Source organism: Bufo gargarizans, chromosome 3 (assembly GCF_014858855.1).
Source record: "Bufo gargarizans isolate SCDJY-AF-19 chromosome 3, ASM1485885v1, whole genome shotgun sequence".
Lineage (NCBI taxonomy): Eukaryota > Metazoa > Chordata > Amphibia > Anura > Bufonidae > Bufo > Bufo gargarizans.
This window is the reverse complement of record NC_058082.1, coordinates 625,690,323-625,715,675: the sequence shown is the minus strand read 5'-3', so window position 1 is coordinate 625,715,675 and position 25,353 is coordinate 625,690,323. Positions and strand designations below refer to the sequence as shown.

The 25,353-nt window shown below is 43.7% G+C and overlaps 1 protein-coding gene across 1 annotated transcript; it reads right to left on the bottom strand.

Annotated features, from left to right (window-relative positions):
• Nucleotides 1-261: 261 nt before the first annotated feature.
• CLDN34 (claudin 34) lies at nucleotides 262-25,128 on the bottom strand. Its single transcript, XM_044284599.1, has 3 exons — nucleotides 25,101-25,128; nucleotides 24,125-24,166; nucleotides 262-1,134 (listed from the first exon to the last, which is right to left on the bottom strand). Exon 3 carries the CDS (start codon nucleotides 1,066-1,068, stop codon nucleotides 262-264), a length of 807 nt encoding a protein of 268 aa, XP_044140534.1. The 5' UTR covers nucleotides 1,069-1,134; nucleotides 24,125-24,166; nucleotides 25,101-25,128.
• Between the last annotated feature and the right edge of the window lie 225 nt (nucleotides 25,129-25,353).

Sequence of the window (25,353 nt, the reverse complement as noted above, 5' to 3'; positions counted from 1 at the left end):
AAAACCCGTAAAAATCAAAGATGTCAGCACTGTCCATAGAAACTAATCATGTTTAAGGACTATTGGAAAATTATTTTATTTGCCTGATTGGTTGCTATGAGGTAACTGGTCCATAAAAGGTGCCAATGTTGCCCATAGCAACCAATAGGATTGGAAAATAAATCAAGCCGCTCACATTTTTTGCCATGGACGACATTCACACTTTTGCACAGGTTTTTAATGCTACAGTGATCTACCATGTACAATATAATGTATACCCACTTATAGCTTGTCATCTATCTCCCAGATAAAGGCATCATTTTTAATTCCATCACACTTTAGTGTTGCATTTAAATAATGTTTCAATGATAGAACGCTCCTGGAGTTAAACATTAATCCTGAGCCCAGGCTTACACTGTCCGAGAATATCGAATCCTCATCATTTATAGGAAATACTCTGTTATCAGAATCCTTAGGTAACCTATAACTAAGGAAAAAAATCCCACTTGTAAAAAGTAAAATGGCAGAGACAACCCCCACAGAGATGGCGGCTCCAACTTCCTGCTTCTGAGGACAGGACGGCATGACGAATGTACTTGGAAAGACTATGCTGAAATTATTGATTACTGAGTGCATGTTCCAGGCCACAGGAATCATAATGGAAATGCTGGAAAGTAGGATTAGGATCCCGCCTGCTGTAAACCATTGAGGAATTACTGATATATCACTTGTACCTTGAAGGACATTTTTTAGTCCAAAGACACATACAGCTTTCCCAGCTGCTCCAAGAATAATAGCCACTAACATGAGACCTTGTGCCACAAATATTTCCCGTGGTACGAAGGAGTCCGTCACACTAAAAGGTTGACAGTGCATAATTTCTAGGTTTGGGGACACCAAAACGTGACTGAAAAAGCAAGTCCTCCAGATACCAATCCAAGCAATGCCAGAAGTTATGATGGTGGTGTTAGTTACATGCCACACTCTCCACTGTACAAGTCCTGTGGAAATGAAACTCAAAATCCAGCCCACAGTCGAAATAGCAAATCCTGCAAGTTGAAGATTTGCTGTGTGGACCAGGTAGGGCATGACCTGGAGATCTTCAGCAGCTTGTCCACTCCAGAGTTACTTGTCACAGACATCTATATCCGGTCACTGAAGAATAAAATATAGATATAAATGTTAGATTTCAGGAGCCATGGTCAAGTGTTTAAAAGAACAAGCCAAGCTATCTGTCAAGGAGATCAACCTATTCGTGTTGGTCTTGCTTTCTTCTCCACTTCTACATGCTGTCCTCTGAATTGTCTTCAACAGACTCTACTGTTAAGAAGGTCGATGTTCATAATGTAGTTGCCAGGGAACTGGAAACAAGTCATCAGCATACGGTCAGCAATACACCCTATAGTAAACAAGATTAGCTATGCCGTCACCAGTACAACAACTGTCAGGTTACCTTGTGTATGAGGCTTAGGGCAGAGTCTAGTGAGATTTGTAAATCGTAATCTAAAATCTAAATTATTTTTGTTATAGAAATATAAACTGCCATATTGTAAATGAGCTTAATATTCCCGGAAAAATGTTTTTGGAATCATATTCACTATTCTGATCAATAACTCTTCATGTACCTTGTTAGAGACTTAATAAGCATATCATTTTGTTACAAAAATTACATTAATATTTGCATTTTTAAACAAAATTTGAGTAAATAGTCAAACTGCATAAAAAGTGACATCTATGCAATATGATAAAAAACAAAACAAACATACAGTAGGTTTGCCTCTTAACACGTATATGGAATATTGTCTAAAAGTTTCAGCATTTGTGTACAGGTAAGGGCTCATTCACACGGCCATTGTTCTGCCGTTCCGTGCATTGGGGGCCGTAATTTGTGGTTCTTAATGCACGGGCACCATCCGTGCAGCTGAACATATTCAATTTTTTTGTGGTGCGGAGGCACAGACAGAAACATAGTGCTTCCGTGGGGTTCCGTGCCTCCTTTCCGCACCCACCTTCCAGATTGCGGACCCATTCAAGTGAATGGGTCCTCATCCGTGATGCAGGGTGCACACGGCTGGTGCCCGCATATTGCGGACCCGCTGTCTGCAGGCCGCAATATGAGCATGAGCCCTAAAAATAGCAGAACTGGACTGCAGAGGATGGCTGGCAAGTTAATTGAAGGGGTTTTCCAAGGAAGGGGTTATAAATAATCATTACTTACCTCACCAGTCCCCTACTCATTAGGGCCGGGAAGGTGAGTCATTATTGTTTGTTAACTCATTCTAGCCATTTCCTGGAAAAGTTCTGAAATGGAATTGTCCACAAAAACATAGAAAAATATGATTGTAATTAGAAAAAAAAAGCTTGCCGAACTTCTCAATTTTTTCTAGTCCTAGACAACACTGTTAAGGTAATGGATATATTACAGTACCAAGAAAGATTTCTAAGCTTTATCATTATGTCAGTAGGCAGTACAGAGAGCTTTTCATACCTAGGTCTGTAACCATGACAAGGGGATCCACTACATGTAGAGGACAGAAGCTTTTACCATCATCAATGATGCAGGAAATGACCACTCAGCCAGTCACTGTGATTAGCTGAGCAGTCATCTCCTGAGCATGACTTATTATTTTACACCGTTTTAATATAAAGGGGTTATTCCACAAAAAATATACTGCAATTTTCAAACCAGCACCTGGATCTGAATACTTTTGTAATTGCATGTAATTAAAAATGTAGTATAGCCAGTGAGCTGTTCAATAAATTGTATAGCGCCACCTGCTGCTTGTTGTTTTGCCTATTTCTCTGTCCACCTTATCTAGGAAAACTGGGCTGTAATTGGTTGGCTGCTATAGACAATAAAAACTTAGGGGAGACATATAAGCCTTTCCGTTTTGTGTGATACCAACTTAAGGTCATGTTCACATGTTGCAGTCATATCCCATTTTATGCCACAATTTTACAGAACTGCATAAAAGCACGGTGATTTTATTGCAATTTTACTATGACAGCACAAAACACGTACGTTGTGTGATCTAAGTCCTGTTAAAATAAACTGCATTGTGCAGAGTTTACACACTTTGCTCTTGCCTGATAATGCACCTTCCATACTGACTGGAATAGCTGGTAGTGATTAGCAATGTGACCTGATCACCTGCTTAGGGCAGGTAACAATATACGACGGTTACTAGCAGTTTGTCAGGTGTGGTTTTACATAGAGATGTATGTTACAAGCAACTGTGTCTATGGTGACGTCTTCAAGGGGAAAGACATTAGCACGGTATGACAGTGGTATGTTATACATGCTCTGGTGACAGGGCCCTGTACCCGGAGCCCTAATATTCTTCCTAGTGAATATTATTTCTAGTGAATACTAACCAATTCCTGGTGCACTGTGACCATGAAAATGTTTCACAAATGCAAAGTAATAGAAATGCTTAGGATGCATAGATTCTACAGCCACCAAAGATGGAGCATGGTAGCTTATTGCATACTGTCATATTATTGAGTTATCTTTAAGCCAGTATGCAATGAGGTCCTTAGCTCCCTCTAGTGGTGGCTGCAGGCAGTGAATGAGCCAGAATCTGTCACCAGCAACCCCTTCATCCCACTGTCTGCAGAGATACATAGCTGTTGTTCTTGCTGGTTTTCTTTTCTTTTTCTTTTGTGGATCCAAGGCACCATTCTCGAGATATGATCATGTTCTTAATGTGCAAATTATTTGTTTGGTGCCACAAAGGTGACACCATTGCTCTCGTTGTACCCAAGGTCCTTTCTGTGGCCAGTTCCTTCCACACTGCTTTTATTAACAGGGTTAAGCAGTAGCAAAGCAGCCAGTGAGGGTCTGGCCACAGAAAGAAGGCAGGAAACACCACTATTAAAAATCTCAATTTTAAAAAGTAAGTATGCGGTTTGCCATCATTTACATCCTCTGCGTCTGGAGGAAAGAAGGTTTGTACACAAACATAGAAGAGGATTCTTTACAGTAAGAGCAGTGAGACTATGGAACTCTCTGTCTGAGGAGGTGGTGATGGAGAGTTCTAGGGCTAGAGCAAACAATTATTTTAGAAATAGAGTATTCTACCGATTATTTTTACGATTCATCGAGTACTCTAATAAGAAAAAAATAATTAATAGACTGTTTTCCTTTATAAAAAAACTCATCAGACCCCCTGCCATCAGTCCCCAACACCCTTCGTTCCCCCCTGTGCGATCAGCCCAAGTGCATCAGTTCCCCCCAGTGCCTTCAGCTCCACTCCTCCAGTGCCTTCAGCTCTCCCCACCCAGTGCATCAGCTCTCCCCCACCCTAGTATCATCAGCTCCACTCCTCCAGTGCCATCAGCTCCACTATCCCCCACACCAGTGCCATCAGCTCCACTATCCCCCACACCAGTGCCATCAGCTCCACTATCCCCCACACCAGTGCCATCAGCGCCACTATCCCCCACACCAGTGCCATCAGCTCTCCTCACCCTAGTATCATCAGCTTCACACCCCCAGTGACTTCAGCTCTCCCCAACCAGTGCCATCAGCTCTCCCCACCCAGTGCATCAGCTCTTCCCCACCCTAGTGCCATCAGATTCACTTCCCCAGTGCCTTCAGCTCTCCTCACCCCTGTGCCATCAGCTCTCCCCACCACAGAGCTATCAGCTCTTCCTCACCCCAGTGCCATCATCTCTCCCCCCTTGTGCCATCATCTCTCCCCCCTTGTGTCATAGTCTCTGCTCCCCCTTGTGTCAGTCTCTGCTCCCCTCGTTCCCTCCTGCCCCCCCTCCTGACATCCGGAGTGCACAGCTTCATTGGTTGCTATGACACTGTACACTCCGGGCGCCAGGCAATAGTCGTGCCCCCACCTCCTCTGTGTCACCAACTTACGTTTCCAGCAGGGGCGCCGCCGACACTCAATAGTTCTGTGCTGCTCTGGGCCTGAAGTCACACAGCGGGTTGGTCACGGCATTCGTACGTCAGGAGGTCAGTGCAGCGCGGGACCATGGGCGTGCTGTGGAGTGTCCGGAGGCCCCCTGCTAGAAAGGTGAGTATTCCAAGTGCATTGCGGGCTAGTGGGAGACCACGGAGCAGGAGCAATAGCAAGCGCTTCACTCCCGTTCGGTGGTCATGTGACGCAAACGAATCCTCGATGCAAAAAAGTTTGCATCACGTTTTTTTGTGTCAAATTACTTGATTTAATCGAGTACTTGTTGCAGCCCTAGTGAGTTCAAGAGGGGCCTGGATGTATTTCTGGAGCGTAATAATATTACAGGTTATCGTTACTAGAGAGGAAGTTGATCCAGGGAGTTATTCTGGCTGCCTGATTGGAGTTGGAAAGGAATTTTGTTCCCCTAAAATGAGAAAAATTGGCTTCTACCTAACAGTTTTTTTTGTTTGCCTTCCTCTGGATCAACTTGCAGGATAACAGGCCGAACTGGACGGACAGATGTCTTTTTTTCACACTTACAAACTATGGGGGTCATTTATCAAATTGGTGTAAGTACAACTGGCATAGTTGCCCATAGCAACCAATCAGATTGCATCTTTCATTTGGGAAAATGAAAGGTGGAATCTGATTGGTTGCTATGGGCAACTTAGCCAGTTCTACTTCACACCAGTTTGATAAATGACCCCATATATTTCTATACAGCAACAGTGAATTGTGATCTGCACCTGGCAACCATTTGTAACCATGAAGATGATGGTCGCCGCGCAGTGCTGCGCCAAATCTAGAATAGGGTCCCATTCAAAGAGGCAACCTTGTCGCGGTGAGTGGGCCTAGGCTTTTTGATCAAATTGTATACTAATGCCTCATGTCTAGCCTGCAGCATAGGGGTAGGTATACGATAAATTACGCTGAGAAGCGATGTTTATTATGCTGAGAAACAGTTAGATAAAAGCATAGCATTGAGGATGTGCGATCCAGTTCTGTTTCTTGTATTTAAACATATATTTATAAAAATATGTACAAAAAATATACAGGAAACTATACAACCTGCAATATAGTTACCCATTATACACTGGTGATAACTCTGGTGGTTTTCCATAGAGGTCAGTGGGGAGGCAGAAAACCACATGCAAAAACTCTCAATCTAAATTGCAAAACCACAACTAAAAATGACCAGTTTTCACTTACTGATTATGATACTGATAAACCACTGCAGAGCAGATTTTGCCATGCTGTGAACCTAGCCTGAATGTGCTTACAGCTTTCAGCAGTCATTTACTTTTAAGAATCCATCTAATCCCATTTTAAATCTGCCCACTGTGCAACACGCCAGACCTGCAGGGTATGACGAAGTGAGGTCACAGTTATGGGCAATCGAGGGTACTCACTATATTTGAAGAACCCTGGGCAGGCGCGTGGCAGTGAAGAAGAGGTAGACACAGTTCCTCTGGGGCACGCTCTGTAGATAGGGACCAGGCCTGATGGTAGTTGAGGTGCCCTGGATGTTACAGGTATTTTGTGTGCCTGGGGCAAGGTCCCTGTGCGATTCGTGACGCCAGTGCCTTTGGACGGTGGCACGCCGGTTGGTGGTTGGAATGATGAAGGTACACAAGTATATAGTGAACCAAACGTAAACTTTACTGAACAATCCAACTTTGCACAGCAGGTGTAGCACAGTCTCTGTATTACAGTTCCACAAAGGGGCTTATTCACAAATATGGCAGGCAATAGTCATGCAAGTTACACTTAGGGTAAATTCCACAAGCACTCAGCAGCAGGTTGTACTTTTCCCAGAATCATGTACACTGTCCTTTATAGAACTCCTGCTCTGGCTTTATATCTCCCAAGGCCCGGATGCCTAAAAGGGTGGCTTATATCCTTGGTTACTTTCTTCCTCAGGTATTATACTGCTTGCTGCACTGGATAAAGGTTCTCTGCCCATCAGGGTCACTTTGCTTACCCTGGGTCGCCTCCTCTTATCAGGTAGATAACTGTAAGTTTCTCCCAGGAGGTTGGATCCTTCAACTGGGGTGTCTCTACTGAGCTGATCCTAGCCTCAGGAGCTTCAGGTGGACGAGCTGACTCCTCTAGTCCCCTGGAATGAACTAACACTTCCCTGTCTGGGCCTTCCTATATGTAATTAGGGCTCTCCAGCTCCCTCTAACGTCTGGGAGGCTAAACTACACCCTGACAGGCCTGACACCCAGATAATACAGGGAAAAACATGCACATGACATTTAATGCAATGCAACACATTAACCTGTGCAGTGCCCACCTTTACCTAGTGGGACACTACAACTGTTCCTGCTGTGACCACGTCCTGAGGTAGAATATTCTACAGATTTACAGCACTTTCAGTAGAGAACACATACATCCAAGTCTATGGGTCCATGAAAAGCACAGATAGAACACAGATGGTATCGGTGGTTTTCATGGATCATTGGTAGGAGATGCTCTGGAAATCTTCTAGCAGTGCACATGGTATACGGATGATACATGGAGGACAAAAAACGGACAAAGGATCAACAATGGACCCTTGAAAGACCTCATCACAGATGAAACGTTGGCTTTTTTTCCATTGATACCAAACAGATTATGACAAGTGAATAAGAAATAATGCAGAGGATTTTCCATGCATCTGGGTTTGTTTCATTTCTTGTTAAGCAAGATAAAGTCATTCTTATGAACGTTTTTATCATTGAGTAAATATTCATGTACTGTATAGTTCAGCTTCAGATAAGTGGCACAATCATGTACTTATCTTGTTGTGTTTGCACTGTGCATTATTTCACTGCATTTCATGTTTAACCACTTCAGCCCCGCTAGGTGAAACCCCCTTCATGACCAGAGCACTTTTTACACTTCGGCACTACACTCCTTTCACCGTTTATCGCTCGGTCATGCAACTTACCACCCAAATGAATTTTACCTCCTTTTCTTCTCACTAATAGAGCTTTCATTTGGTGGTATTTTATTGCTGCTGACATTTTTACTTTTTTTGTTATTAATCAAAATGTAAAGATTTTTTTGCAAAAAAATGACATTTTTCACTTTCAGCTGTAAAATTTTGCAAAAAAAACGACATCCATATATAAATTTTTCGCCAACTTTATTGTTCTACATGTCTTTGATAAAAAAAAAATGTTTGGGCAACAAAAAAATAAATGGTTTGGGTAAAAGTTATAGCGTTTACAAACTATGGTACAAAAATGTGAATTTCCGCTTTTTGAAGCAGCTCTGACTTTCTGAGCACCTTTCATGATTCCTGAGGTTCTACAATGCCCAAACAGTAGAAAACCCCCACAAATGACCCCATTTCGGAAAGTAGACACCCTAAGGTATTCGCTGATGGGCATAGTGAGTTCATAGAACTTTTTATTTTTTGTCACAAGTTAGCGGAAAATGATGCTGATTTTATTTTTTTTATTTTTTCTTACAAAGTCTCATATTCCACTAACTTGCGACAAAAAATAAAAAATTGTAGGAACTCACCATGCCCCTTACAGAATACCTTGGGGTGTCTTCTTTCCAAAATGGGGTCACTTGTGGGGTAGTTATACTGCCCTGGCAATTTAGGGGCCCAAATGTGTGAGAAGAACTTTGCAATCAAAATGTGTAAAAAATGACCGGTGAAATCCAAAAGGTGCACTTTGGAATATGTGCCCCTTTGCCCACCTTGGCAGCAAAAAAGTGTGACACATCTGGTATCGCCGTACTCAGGAGAAGTTGGGGAATGTGTTTTTGGGTGTCATTTTACATATACCCATGCTGGGTGAGAAAAATATCTTGGTCAAATGCCAACTTTGTATAAAAAAATGGGAAAAGTTGTCTTTTGCCAAGATATTTCTCTCATCCAGCATGGGTATATGTAAAATGACACCCCAAAACACATTCCCCAACTTCTCCTGAGTACGGCGATACCAGATGTGTCACACTTTTTTGCTGCCAAGGTGGGCAAAGGGGCACATATTCCAAAGTGCACCTTTCAGATTTTGCAGGCCATTTTTTACACATTTTGATTGCAAGGTACTTCTTACACATTTGGGCCCCTAAATTGCCAGGGCAGTATAACTACGCCACAAGTGACCCCATTTTGGAAAGAAGACACCCCAAGGTATTCCGTGAGGGGCATGGCGAGTTCCTAGAATTTTTTATTTTTTGTCGCAAGTTAGTGGAATATGAGACTTTGTAAGGAAAAAAGAAAAAAAAAGAAAAATCATCATTTTCCGCTAACTTGTTACAAAAAATAAAAAATTCTAGGAACTCGCCGTGCCCCTCACGGAATACCTTGGGGTGTCTTCTTTCCAAAATGGGGTCACTTGTGGCGTAGTTATACTGCCCTGGCAATTTAGGGGCCCAAATGTGTAAGAAGTACCTTGCAATCAAAATGTGTAAAAAATGGCCTGCGAAATCCGAAAGGTGCACTTTGGAATATGTGCCCCTTTGCCCACCTTGGCTGCAAAAAAGTGTCACACATGTGGTATCGCCGTACTCAGGAGAAGTTGGGCAATGTGTTTTGGGGGGTCATTTTACATATACCCATGCTGGGTGAGAGAAATATCTTGGCAAAAGACAACTTTTCCCATTTTTTTATACAAAGTTGGCATTTGACCAAGATATTTTTCTCACCTAGCATGGGTATATGTAAAATGACACCCCAAAACACATTCCCCAACTTCTCCTGAGTACGGCGATACCACATGTGTGACACTTTTTTGCAGCCTAGATGCGCAAAGGGGCCCAAATTCCTTTTAGGAGGGCATTTTTAGACATTTGGATCCCAGACTTCTTCTCACACTTTCGGGCCCCTAAAAAGCCAGGGCAGTATAAATACCCCACATGTGACCCCACTTTGGAAAGAAGACACCCCAAGGTATTCAATGAGGGGCATGGCAAGTTCCTAGAATTTTTTTTTTTTTTTTGCATAAGTTAGCGGATATTGATTTTTTTTTGTTTTTTTCTCACTTTCCGCTAACTTAGGACAAAAATGTCAATCTTTCATGGACTCAATATGCTCCTCACGGAATACCTTGGGGTGTCTTCTTTCCGAAATGGGGTCACATGTGGGGTATTTATACTGCCCTGGCTTTTTAGGGGCCCTAAAGCGTGAGAAGAAGTCTGGAATATAAATGTCTAAAAATGTTTACGCATTTGGATTCCGTGAGGGGTATGGTCCGTCCATGTGAGATTTTATTTTTTGACACAAGTTAGTAGAATATGAGACTTTGTAAGAAAAAACAAAAACAAAAAATTTCCGCTAACTTGTGCCAAAAAAAATGTCTGAATGGAGCCTTACCAGGGGGGGTTGATCAATGACAGGGGGGTGATCAATGACAGGGGGGTGATCAATGACAGGGGGGTAATCACCCATATAGACTCCCTGATCACCCCCCTGTCATTGATCACCCCCCTGTAAGGCTCCATTCAGACGTCCGTATAATTTTTACGGATCCATGGATCGGATCCGCAAAACACATGCGGACGTCTGAATGGAGCCTTACAGGGGGGTTATCAATGACAGGGGGTGATCAGGGTGATCACCCCCCTGTCACTGATCACCCCCCCTGTAAGGCTCCATTCAGACATCCGCATGATTTTTACGGATCCATGGATACATGGATCGGATCCACAAAACACATGCGGACGTCTGAATGGAGCCTTACAGGGGGGTTATCAATGACAGGGGGTGATCAGGGTGATCACCCCCCTGTCACTGATCACCCCCCCTGTAAGGCTCCATTCAGACATCCGCATGATTTTTTACGGATCCATGGATACACTGGATCGGATCCACAAAACACATGCGGACGTCTGAATGGAGCCTTACAGGGGGGTTATCAATGACAGGGGGTGATCAGGGTGATCACCCCCCTGTCACTGATCACCCCCCCTGTAAGGCTCCATTCAGACATCCGCATGATTTTTTACGGATCCATGGATACATGGATCGGATCCACAAAACACATGCGGACGTCTGAATGGAGCCTTACAGGGGGGTTATCAATGACAGGGGGTGATCAGGGTGATCACCCCCCTGTCACTGATCACCCCCCCTGTAAGGCTCCATTCAGACATCCGCATGATTTTTTACGGATCCATGGATACATGGATCGGATCCACAAAACACATGCGGACGTCTGAATGGAGCCTTACAGGGGGGTTATCAATGACAGGGGGTGATCAGGGTGATCACCCCTCTGTCACTGATCACCCCCCCTGTAAGGCTCCATTCAGACATCCGCATGATTTTTTACGGATCCATGGATACATGGATCGGATCCACAAAACACATGCGGACGTCTGAATGGAGCCTTACAGGGGGGTTATCAATGACAGGGGGTGATCAGGGTGATCACCCCCCTGTCAATGATCACCTTCCCTGTAAGGCTCCATTCAGACATCCGCATGATTTTTTACGGTTCCATGGATACATGGATCGGATCCACAAAACACATGCGGACGTCTGAATGGAGCCTTACAGGGGGGTTATCAATGACAGGGGGTGATCAGGGTGATCACCCCCCTGTCACTGATCACCCCCCCTGTAAGGCTCCATTCAGACATCCGCATGATTTTTTACGGATCCATGGATACATGGATCGGATCCACAAAACACATGCGGACGTCTGAATGGAGCCTTACAGGGGGGTTATCAATGACAGGGGGTGATCAGGGTGATCACCCCCCTGTCACTGATCACCCCCCCTGTAAGGCTCAATTCAGACATCCGCATGATTTTTTACGGATCCATGGATACATGGATCGGATCCACAAAACACATGCGGACGTCTGAATGGAGCCTTACAGGGGGGTTATCAATGACAGGGGGTGATCAGGGTGATCACCCCCCTGTCAATGATCACCCCCCCTGTAAGGCTCCATTCAGACATCCAGCATGATTTTTTACGGATCCATGGATACATGGATCGGATCCACAAAACACATGCGGACGTCTGAATGGAGCCTTACAGGGGGGTTATCAATGACAGGGGGTGATCAGGGTGATCAGCGTGATCACCCCCCTGTCACTGATCACCCCCCCTGTAAGGCTCCATTCAGACATCCGCATGATTTTTTACGGATCCATGGATACATGGATCGGATCCACAAAACACATGTGGACGTCTGAATGGAGCCTTACAGGGGGGTGATCAATGACAGGGGGGTGATCAGGGAGTGTATATGGGTGATTCACCCGCCTGTCATTGATCACCCCCTGTAAGGCTCCATTCAGACGTCCGCATGTGTTTTGCGGATCCGATCCATGTATCCATGGATCCGTAAAAATCATGCGGACGTCTGAATGGAGCATTACAGGGGGGTGATCAATGACAGGGGGGTGATCAATGACAGGGGGGTGATCAGGGAGTGTATATGGGTGATCACCCGCCTGTCATTGATCACCCTCCTGTAAGGCTCCATTCAGACGTCCGCATGATTTTTACGGATCCATGGATACATGGATCGGATCCACAAAACACATGCGGACGTCTGAATGGAGCCTTACAGGGGGGTTATCAATGACAGGGGGGTGATCAGGGAGTGTATATGGGTGATCACCCGCCTGTCATTGATCACCCCCTGTAAGGCTCCATTCAGACGTCCGCATGTGTTTTGCGGATCCGATCCATGTATCCATGGATCCGTAAAAATCATGCGGACGTCTGAATGGAGCCTTACAGGGGGGTGATCAATGACAGGAGGGTGATCAATGGCAGGGCGTGATCAGGGAGTGTATATGGGTGATCACCCGCCTGACATTGATCACCCCCCTGTAAGGCTCCATTCAGACGTCCGTATGCTTTTTGCGGATCCGATCCATGTATCCGTGGATCCGTAAAAATCATACGGACGTCTGAACGGAGCCTGACAGGGGGGTGATCAATGACAGGGCGGTAATCAATGACAGGGGGGTGATCAGGGAGTTTATATGGGGTGATCATGGGTGATCAGGGGTTTATAAGGGGTTAATAAGTGACGGGGGGGGTGTAGTGTAGTGTGGTGTTTGGTGCGACTGTACTGACCTACCTGAGTCCTCTGGTGGTCGATCCTAACAAAAGGGACCACCAGAGGACCAGGTAGGAGGTATATTAGACGCTGTTATGAAAACAGCGTCTAATATACCTGTTAGGGGTTAAAAAATTCGGATCTCCAGCCTGCCAGCGAGCGATCGCCGCTGGCAGGCTGGAGATCCACTCGCTTACCTTCCGTTCCTGTGAGCGCTCGCGCCTGTGTGCGCGCGTTCACAGGAAATCCCGACCCTCGCGAGATGACGCGTATATGCGTCGTCGTGCGCAGGGCTGCCACCTCCGGACCGCACATCTGCGTTAGGCGGTCCGGAGGTGGTTAAAGGGGTTGTCTTATTTCAGCAAGTGGCACTTACCATGTAGAGAAAGTTAATATAAGTGCAGTAAGCTGGATTGGGACTTATTTTGAACTAAGCGCAAAATTAATAGTTTTTAGTTTGTGACGCCAATTGCAATGTGCGCAGGTTATAGTCTCAGGGCCCTTTAAGGTGTTATAGCTCACGTACCAGGTGAGGAATGCCAGAGGGGGATAATGTCTCTATGTAGTGTCAACGGTGTCTCCTACCTTGGTACGGCTGGACTCCTGAATCCTGGCTCACTTGCAATAAAATTGAGTCTGGTCAGTAGGAGTAATTGGGGATTGATGGAGATCCAGACAAGAGGTATAGTCCAACTTATCTTTACTGAATGGCAACAGATATCCGTACGAGTTACAGCAATAGTCTTGGGTCCCAGCAGGTATTGGCAATATGTGGCAGGAATCTATATATATTCTGCTTCTTGTCATATGCCTAGAGAATCTGGCAGGTATCCTTCTTCTGCTCTGTCTGTCTTCTGCTTAGTATGGGCCTGACTAGCTGAGGAGGTATTTGGCTTCTCCTGGACTCTGGATAAGTACTCACAGGACTGCTCGCAGGGAATGATGTCTTCCCGGAGATCTGTAGTTCTGGAGGGTTGCTTGGTTGTCGCCAGCTGAGGTAGATGACTCAGGCTGGGAAGGGTGATCCTTGGCCTCAGCCGAGGCTGAATCCTGGGTTGGGATCCCTGTAACTGGGAGCTCCTACCAACACAGCCTTCCCCCAGCAGTGGTGGCTGGTACACTACCTCCTCCTCATGAGACAGGACATGGGAACAGCCCACTTCTGCTCACACAGGGGAGACTAGGTTGGAATAAACTATTCCAGTCTAGGTATAATAAACTGGCTATATACCTGATCACACATTGCCGCCACCTGGTGGTGTACAGGGAAATTACAGCATAATATATGAAATAGGCATAGAAAATATATATATATATATATATATATATACAGGAAAATGCAATGTTAGATTACACAAGATGGCAATAAATATACACCTAACATGTTGTAGCAGGGAAACAGAGTTTAGTAACATACTCTGGGATGTTACACAAGCCACCTACCACTGTGTTGTGATGGTCCATATCGCCTCCTTCATATTATGCACTGCTTGTTTCCTTGGTTACGACTACCCTGCAGTCGAGCAGTGGTGGTCACGCTTACACACTATAGGAAAAAGTGCTGGCCTCTCGGGTGACTGGAACCCAGGAGGGAAGGAAAAAAAGAAGGTCACAGACTCTAATATTTCATTGGACCGCCTTTAGCTTTGATTACAGCACACATTCGCTGTGGCATTGTTTCGATAAGCTTCTGAAATGTAACAAGATTTATTTCCATCCAGTGTTGCATACATTTTTCACCAAGATCTTGCATTGATGATGGTAGAGTCTGACTGCTGTGCAAAGCCTTCTCCAGCACATCCCAAAGATTCTCAATGGGGTTAAGGTCTGGACTTTGTGTTGGCCAATCCATGTGTGAAAATGATGTCTCATGCTCCCTGAACCACTCTTTCACAATTTGAGCCCGATGAATCCTGGAATTGTCATCTTGGAATATGCCCGTGCCATCAGGAAAGAAAAAATCCATTGGTGGAATAACCTGGTCATTCAGTATGTTTAGGTAGTCAGCTGACCTCATTCTTGGAACACATACTGACCTGACCAACTGCAGAAACCCCAGATCATAGCATTGCCCCCACAGGCTTGTACAGTAGGCACTAGGCATGATGGGTGCATTACTTCATCTGCCTCTCTTCTTACCCCGATGCGCCCATCACTCTGGAATAGGGTAAATCTGGACTCATCAGACCACATGACCTTCTTCCATTGCTCCAGAGTCCAATCGTTATGCTCCCTAGCAAATTGAAGCCTTTTATTCTGGTTTGCTTCACTTATTAGTAGTTTTCTTATGGTTACACAGCTGTTCAGTCACAATCCCTTAAGTTCCCTTTGCATTGTGCGTGTGGAAATGCTCTTACTTTCACTATTAAACATAGCCCCGAGTTATACTGTTGTTTTTCTTCGATTTGATTTCACCAAACGTTTAAGTGATCGCCGATCACGATCATTCAGGATTTTTTTCCCGCCACATTTCCTACTCGAATGCAATGGGTCCCCACTATCCTTCCAGTTTTAATAATGTGTTGGACAGTTCTTAACCCAATTTTAGTAGTTTCTGCAATCTCCTTAGATGTTTTCTCTGCTTGATGCATGCCATTGATTTGACCCTTCTCAAACAGACTAACATCTTTTCCATGACCACGAGATGTGTCTTTCAACATGGTTGTTTAAGAAATAAGAAGCAACTCATTGCACCAGTTGAGGTTAAATAACTTATTGCCAGCTGAAAGATAATCGCCCATGCAGTAATTATCCAACAGGAGGCTCATAACTATTTGCTTAGTTAAATCCAGGTGGCAACTTTTTTTTTGGACAGGCAGTGTATATTTGACTTTAGAAATATGTAACAGCAGAAAAAGCACCCCATAATTTGTTACCCAGTTTCGCTGAATACGGCAACACCCTATATGTGATCATAAACTGCTGTATGGGCACACCGCAGGGCTCTGAAGGAAATGAGTAACATATGTTTGGAGGGAAGATTTTACTGGAATGGTTTTTGGGTGCCATGTCACATATTTAGAAACTCTAAGGTACCCCTAAAAAGTGACTCGATTTTGTAAACTACACACCATAAGGAATATTTCAAGGAGTTTAGAGAGCTCTTTGGTCTAACAGGCGTTTCATAGAATTTAGAAACCCTTGGCCGTGAAAATATTTTTTTCTAGTAAAATGTTGGTTTAGCCCCAGATTTTTCATTTTCACAAGGAATAACAGGAGAAAATCACTCCACAATGTTACTCATTTCTCCTGAATATGGAAATACCTCCTTATGTGGTCATAAACTGGTGTTTGGGCACACTACATGGTACAGAAGAGAAAGAGCACCATGTGCATTTGAGACCTACCCGTATTTTTCGCCCTATAAGACGCACCGGCCTATAAGACGCACCTAGGTTCTTGAGGAGGAAAATAAGAAAAACACTTTTTTTTTAACCAAAAGGTGTGCTTTTGGTGGGTTTGGAATTAATGGTGGTCTGTGGATGGCACTGTTTATGGGGGATCTGTGGATGGCACTGCTATGGGGCATCTGTGGATGGCACTGCTATGGGGCATCTGTGGATGGCACTGCTATGGGGCATCTGTGGATGGTACTGCTATGGGGTGGGGGATCTGTGGATGGCATTGTTATGGGGTGGGGGGGCCCTCTGCTCACCGCAGTATTTATAAACATTAATCCTTATCCTGTTAATAAGTTTTACTAAAGCCGCGCTCTCCCCTGTTCCCCTGTATCAGTACAGCACTTACGAACAAGCTTCCATAGCAGGCAGAGCAGACGGCAGCAGTAACGTCACTCACTGATGTCACCCGCCTGCTCCGCCTGCTTCATTCATAAAGTGGGAGGAGCAGGCGCTCAACGTCAGTGAGTGATGTTACTGCTGCCGTCTGCTTTGCCTGCTATGGAAGCTTGTTCGTAAGTGCTGTACTGATGAAGGGTAAAGCAGCGCAGCTTTAGTTAAACGTATTAACAGGATAAGGATTAATGTTTATAAATACTGCGGTGAGCGGCGGGGCCCGGTGTAAGAGTACAGTGACTGCCCCAGGCCCTGCCTTTAAGTTCCGGACTCCAGCCCTTCCTCTCTCCCGGCTCATACATCGCAGTCTGCGATGCTGCAGTATCGCAGACTGCGATGTAAAATGGAAGCATTTCCATCCAGTGTTGGGGGGGAAAAGTGCGTCTTATGGGGGCGAAAAATACGGTAGTTTGGTGATTTTTACAGCACTGGCCGACAACTGTAGAGGCTCTGAGGTGAAATTAAAAAAAAGATTCCCGAAAATTTACACCATTTTAGAAACCACACCCCTTGTACTATTTACCAATGGATGTAGTGAGCACTTTGGCCCCACAGGCATTTGGAAAAATAGATTTACAGCAGATGGTGCAAAGTGAAAATTGCAATTTTTCCACAGATATGCCATTTCAATGCCCAATATGCTGTGCCCAGTGTGTACCAGTGTGAAAAGGCAAGCTCTTTTATTATTATGCTGCGCTTCCTGGTTTTATAAACACCCTACTTGTGGCCTTATCTTTTTGTTTGAATGTATGAGAGGACCCATGAGTAAAAGGGCACAATGCACATTTTGAAGCCCAATGTGGTGATTTAGGCATCTTGTGCTGACAACTGTAGAGGCTCTGGGGTGCAATAATAAAAGGAACCCCCAAAAAATGACCCTATTTCGGAAACTACACCCCTCAAAGTATTTATTAAGACATGTGGTGATCATTTTGACCCCACTGGTATTTTGCATAAATTATTGGACCATGGAAGTGAAAAATACAAGTTTTTCACAAATATGGTAGTTCTGTGCCCAGTGTGCGCCATCTGAGACGCATGTCCTTTAAATTGTTAGGCGGATTCTACTGGGTGCTGACATGCCATAAATCTGGATGTAAACTGCTGTTTGGGTGCGCTTCAGGTTTCAGAGGAGAAAGACCACCTTAGGCCTTAGGCTTCTACAGCGCAGAGTTTGATGGATTGGTTTATGGGCGCGTGTTGCTATTGAACAGCCTCTGGGGTACAAGTACAGTAATTTTCTGAGAACCATAAGGTTATTTTTCTCTCAGTGAGGCTACATGCACACGGCCATTGTTTTGGTTCGCATCCGAGCCGCAGTTTTGGTGGACCGCTTCACTTCAATGGGGCCCCAAAAGATGCGGACAGCACTCTGTGTGCTGTCTGCATGTGTTGCTCCGTTCTGTGGCCCGCCCAAAAAATAAAACATGTCCTATTCTTGTCCACGCTTTGCAGACAAGAATAGGTAGTTATATTAAAGGCTACCCGTGCCGTTCCGCAAATAGCGGAACGCACACGGACGCCATCCGTGTTTTGCGGATCTGCGATTTGCGGACTGCAAAACACACAATGGTCATGTCCATGTAGCCTGAAGCTGTGAGAGGGCTTATTTTTTTGAGGGTTTTGAGGGATGAGTTGCCATTATCATTAGTTCTATTTTGGGGTACATACAAACTTTTGAATCACTTTTTATTTTTTCGGAAGCAGGATAAAGAAAAGTCTACAACTCTGCCATTGTTTTTTGGGTTTTGTCATTGTGGTGTCCAGTGTGAAAAATGACACATTATCTTTGTTCTGCTGGTCAGTACAATTACAGAGATAGGCCTCATGCACACGACCGTTGTGCGCATCCGTGGCCGTTGTGCCGTTTTCCGTTTTTTTTCGCGGACCCATTGACTTTCAATGGGTCCGTGGAAAAATCGGAAAATGCACCATTTTGCAGCCGAGGCCGTGATACGTGTATCCTGGCCGTCAAAAAAATATGACCTGTCCTATTTTTTTGACGGACAACGGTTCACGGACCCATTCAAGTTTATGGGTCCGTGAAAGAACACGGATGCACACAAGATTGGCATCCGTGTCCGTGATCCGTGGCCGTAGGTTGCTTTCATACAGACGGATCCGAAGATCCGTCTGCATAAAAGCTTTTTCTGATCTAAGTTTTCACTTCGTGAAAACTCATATCCGACAGTATATTCTAACACAGAAGCGTTCCCATGGTGATGGGGACGCTTCTAGTTAGAATACACTACAAACTTTGTACAAGACTGCCCCCTGCTGCCTGGCAGCACCCGATCTCTTACAGGGGGATATGATAGCACAATTAACCCCTTCAGGTGCGGCACCTAAAGGGGTTAATTGTACTATCATATCCCCCTGTAAGAGATCAGGGCTGCCAGGCAGCAGGGGGCAGACCCCCCCCTCCCCAGTTTGAGTATCGTTGGTGGCACAGTGTGCGCCCACCATCGCCCCCCCCCTCCCTCCCTCTATTGTAATAAATCGTTGGTGGCACAGTGTGCGTCCACCATCGCCCCCCCCTTCCTCCCTCTATAGTTAAAAATCGTTGGTGGCACAGTGTGCGCCCACCATCGGCCCCCCCTCTCTCTATAGTAGTAACAACCATTGGTGGCAGTGTGCGGCCTCCCATCCCCCCCCCCATCATTGGTGGCAGCGGAGTTCCGATCGGAGTCCCAGTTTAATCGCTGGGGCTCCGATCGGTAACCATGGCAACCAGGAAGCTACTGCAGCCCTGGTTGCCATGGTTACTTAGCAATAGTACAACAGTAGAAGATTCATACTTACCTGCTTGCTGCTGCGATGTCTGTGATCGGCCGGGAGCTCCTCCTACTGGTAAGTGACAGTTCTTTAGCAATGCGCCGCACAGACCTTTCACTTACCAGTAGGTGGAGCTCCCGGCCGGTCACAGACATCGCAGCAGCAAGCAGGTAAGTATGAATCTTCTACAATTGTACTATTGCTAAGTAACCATGGCAACCAGGGATGCAGTAGCTTCCTGGTTGCCATGGTTACCGATCGGAGCCCCAGCGATTAAACTGGGACTCCGATCGGAACTCCGCTGCCACCAATGATGGGGGGGGGAGATGGGAGGCCGCACACTGCCACCAATGTTGTTACTGCTATAGAGGGGAGGGGGGGGGCGATGGTGGGCGCACACTGTGCCACCAACGATTTATTACAATAGAGGGAGGGCGGGGGGGCGATGGTGGGCGCACACCGTGCCACCAACGATTTATTACAATAGAGGGAAGGGGGGGGCGATGGTGGGCGCACACTGTGCCACCAACAATATTCAAACTGGGGAGGGGGGGGGTCTGCCCCTTGCTGCTTGGCAGCCCTGATCTCTTACAGGGGGATATGATAGTACAATTAACCCCTTCAGGTGCGGCACCTGAGGAGTTAATTGTGCTGATCACGGCCCCCTGTAAGAGATCGGGTGCTGCCAGGCAGAAGGGGGCAGTCATGTACACAGTTTTTCAGTATATTCTAACCTGAAGCGTCCCCATCACCATGGGAATGCCTCTGTGTTAGAATATACTGTCGGAAATGAGTTTCACGATGTAGCTCATATCCGACAGTATATTCTGACGTAGAGGCGTTCCCATGGTGATGGGGACGCTTCAAGTTATGTTCGGGTGTCCGCCTGGCCGTGCGGAGGCAAGCGGATCCGTCCAGACTTATAATGTAAGTCAATGGGGACGGATCCGTTTGAAGAGGACACACTGTGGCTCAATTTTCAAACGGATCCGTCCCCCATTGACTTTCAATGTAAAGTCTGGACGGATCCGTCTGAGGCTATTTTCACACTTAGAAATGTTTTAACAATATAATGCAGACGGATCCGCTCGGAACGGAGCCACCGTCTGCATTATGAACACAAGTGTGAAAGTAAAGGGACTCCTGACTTTACATTGAAAGTCAATGGGGACGGATCCGTTTGCAATTGCACCATATTGTGTCAACGTCAAACGGATCCGTCCCCATTGACTTGCATTGTAATTCAGGACGGATCCGTTTGGCTCCGCACGGCCAGGCGGACGCCAAAACGACTTTTTTTTCATGACCGTGGATCCTCCAAAAATCAAGGAAGACCCACGAACGAAAAAACGGTAACGGATCACAGACCCCGTTTTTGCGGACCGTGATAAAAAACTGTCGTGTGCATGAGGCCATACCAATATTTTGACATTTTACCACTTTTACACAAAGCATTTTTGAAAAAAACATTTTTGCTTTGCCATTTTCTGAATTCCATATTATTTTAATCTTTCTGCTGATGGTCTTGTGTGAGGGCTCGTTTTTTGTGTCATTTTTATTGGTACTATTTTTGGGTACTTTTTGATCACTCTATATTGATTTTTTTAATCACTTTTTGATCACTCTATATATTATATTTTTGTGAGCGAGGCAAGGTTACCAATAAATGGTTTTGGCACAGTTTCTATTTTTTACAGTCTTCACCGTACAGAGTAGATCATGTGATATGTTTTATAGAGCAGTTCATTATGGACACAGTGATACCTAATATGTCTACTTTTTCAGCTTTACACAATAAATGCATTTTTGAAAAAAAAATCATGTTTTAGTGTTTCCATTTTGAGAGACATATTTCTTTTCATTTTTCTGCCAATTGTCTTGTGTAGGTGTTGACATTTTCATTGGTACTATTTTGGGGTACATATGACTTTTTGATTGCTCGATATTATGCTTTTTGTGAGGTGAGGTGACTAAATAAATGACTGTTCTGGCACTGTTTAAATTTTTTTTTTCACAGTGTTCACCTGAGTAGATCAAAAAGATATTTTTATAGAGCAGGTTGTTATGGATGTAGCGATACCTAATATGTCTATTTTTTTCAGTTTTCCCCATAGAAGTATTCTTGAAAAAAAAATCATGTTTTTGTGTCACCATTTTCTGAAAGACCTATTTTTCATTTTTCTGCTGATCGTCTTGTGTCTAGTTTTTTGAGGGATAAAACTGTGTTTTCATTGGTACCATTTCTGGATATACAGACGTGGACAAAATTGTTGGTACCCTTTGGTCAATGAAAGAAAAAGTCACAATGGTCACAGAAATAACTTTAATCTGACAAAAGTAATAATAAATTAAAATTCTATAAATGTTAACCAATGAAAGTCAGACATTGTTTTTCAACCATGCTTCAACAGAATTATGTAAAAAAATAAACTCATGAAACAAACATGAGACAAAAATGATGGTACCCCTAGAAAACACAGAACATAATGTGACCAAAGGGACATGTTAATTCAAGGTGTGTCCACTAATTAGCATCACAGGTGTCTACAACCTTGTAATCAGCCATTGGGCCTATATATATGGCTCCAGGTAATCACTGTGTTGTTTGGTGATATGGTGTGTACCACACTCGACATGGACCAGAGGAAGCAAAGGAAAGAGCTGTCTCAAGAGATCAGAAAGAAAATTATAGACAAGCATGTTAAAGGTAAAGGCTATAAGACCATCTCCAAGCAACTAGATGTTCCTGTGAGTACAGTTGCACATATTATTCATAAGTTTAAGATCCATGGGACTGTAGCCAACCTCCCTGGACGTGGCCGCAGGAGGAAAATTGATGACAAATCTAAGAGACGGATAATCCGAATGGTAACAAAAGAGCCTAGAAAGACTTCTAAAGAGATTCAAGGTGAACTTCATGCTCAAGGAACATCAGTGTCAGATCGCACCATCCGTCGTTGTTTGAGCCAAAGTGGACTACATGGGAGACGACCAAGGAGGACACCATTGTTGAAAACGAATCATAAAAAAGCAAGACTGGAATATGCCAAACTACATGTTGACAAGCCACAAAGCTTCTGGGAGAATGTCCTGTGGACAGATGAGACAAAAATCGAAGTTTTTGCCAAGGCACATCAGCTGTATGTTCACAGACGAAAAAATGAAGCATATCAAGAAAAGAACACTGTCCCTACTGTGAAACATGGAGGAGGCTCTGTTATGTTCTGGGGCTGCTTTGCTGCGTCTGGCACAGGGTGTCTTGAATCTGTGCAGGGTACAATGAAATCTCAAGACTATCAAGGAATTCTAGAGAGAAATGTACTAGCCAGTGTCAGAAAGCTTGGTCTCAGTCGCAGGTCATGGGTCTTGCAACAGGACAATGACCCAAAACACACCGCTAAAAACACCCAAGAATGGCTAAGAGGAAAAAATTGGACTATTCTAAAGTGGCCTTCTATGAGCCCTGACCTCAATCCTATTGAGCATCTTTGGAAGGAGCTGAAACATGCAGTCTGGAAAAGGCACCCTTCAAACCGGACACAACTGGAGCAGTTTGCTCATGAGGAGTGGGCCAAAATACCTGCTGAGAGGTGCAGATGTCTCATTGACAGTTACAGGAAGCGTTTGATTGCAGTGATTGCCTCAAAAGGTTGCGCAACAAAATATTAAGTTAGGGGTACCATCATTTTTGTCCATGCCTGTTTCATGAGTTTATTTTTTTACATAATTCTGTTGAAGCATGGTTGAAAAACAATGTCTGACTTTCATTGGTTAACATTTATAGAATTTTAATTTATTATTACTTTTGTCAGATTAAAGTTATTTCTGTGACCATTGTGACTTTTTCTTTCATTGACCAAAGGGTACCAACAATTTTGTCCACGTCTGTATAGGACTCTTTGATCACTGGATATTACTCTTTTTGTGAAGTGAGGTAGCAAAAAATGGGTTTTTGGTTAAATATTTTTTTTTAACAGCGTTCACTGGACAGGGTAGATCATGTGTTATTTTTAGAGCCAGTCGCTACAGATGCGGTGATACCAAATATGTCTTCTTTTTTTATTAATTGAAAATAGCTTGATGCAGAAAAAAAGGCCCTTTTTTGTATTCAAATTTTTTTTTTTACCTTTTTTTACTTTTTATTTTTATGCTACTATGGGACAAATTTGAGGGTCTGAACCCTGTTTCAATACAGTACAATACATGGTGTATTCCACTGACTTCACAGACAGTGTGTTACACCAACAATGTGCCGACGAGACCCAGAAAGAAAGAAGTCTTTAAAATTATTTAAAAAAAATTCACAATTAATATGGAAAAATAAACAAAAAATATAAACATTATAGGCATCACTGCATGCGAAAACGCCGGTACTATTTTGTCACTTCACCTCATCCCAGAAATTGAATAAAAAGTGATCAAACGTTATAAACAATCCAAATAAAAAATACATATTGTCCCACAAAAAATAAACCATCACACAGATCAGTAGACATAAAAATAAAAAGTTATTGGGTTCAGAATATGGCAGTGCAAAGAAATAGTTTTTTCCCAATTTTTTTTTTTTTTTTTTTTTCAGTATCATTAAATGCAAGAAAAACAATATAAATGCTGTATCATTGAAATCATACTGACCTGGAGAATGAAGGTAAAAGGCCAGTTTTACCACATAGGAATCTGTAAAAACAAAACCCATAAAACTGTCGCAGAATTGTGTTTTGTTTTTTTAATTCTAATTCAACCCATTTGAAATTTTTCAAAGCTTCCCAGTACATTGTATGCAATATTAAATGGTGCCATTAGAAAGTAGAACTTGTCCGAAAAAAAAAAAGCTCTCAAATGGCTATATGAATGGAAAAATAAAATAAAAAATATGGCTCTGGTAAGGCTGGGGGTAAAAAAACAAAAATAAAAAAAATGGAAAATGGCCCTGTCCTGAAGGGGTTAAGGTTGCAGAACACAAAACAGCTAAATATCTTCAGGCCATTATATTGACACATTTGGATTCTGATTATTGAATGAAATCTAACATGAATATCAAGCCGGTCCAAGTAAATGATGCCATGTGCGCCATTTTGATTGAAAATCCATATACTTAATAATACAATTGGTAATATCGAAATTTCCATTCCCTTTTGTTGTACATTTTACATTTGTGGCAAAATACCATAACCATAACTAAAATACACAAATATGAATACTATATCATACCTAATAACATAAATTATAGTCATCTGGTTAGGTGTACACAAAGGTACTTGTCCACTGCATATTTGGCCGAATCTCCACTAGACCCCATTATAGTCAATGGGGCAGGTGAGCATTCCGGTAACATCCAGCAATGGCGGATCCAGAGAGCTGCGGGCAGGCTGTTCTGTGCCGGACTACTGCCGGCAGTGTGAAACAGGCCTTACTCATATAAAATAGGAAAATACAGAGAATGAATCGTGCATCTGACTAGGATTTCGTATGAATGAATATTACAGTGTAAAAATGTATCCTCAAAATGTAATCTCATTATAATTATAAATATTCTCTTATATTCATGGAAAGGAACAAAAAACTATAAAAATCTGCCAATTACATATAAAGTAAGTAGGAATACACTTACATTACGATGTGTTACATGCACTTGACTTGTTATCTTGAGTACTTCAACTACAGCAAATGACAGAAATGTGAAACGTACAGGATATACACCTGACGTTCACACCGCACCTTGCCGCTCTCCAACTAGGTCAACATAGAGGAAATAAAGTTTAATAATTAGCAAGATAGAATTATGTCACTTTTACGATCGATTTCAGGAAATCACCCAGGAAAAGGAAATGTGTAAATAACGGTAATAGGAGTATATTTTCTTT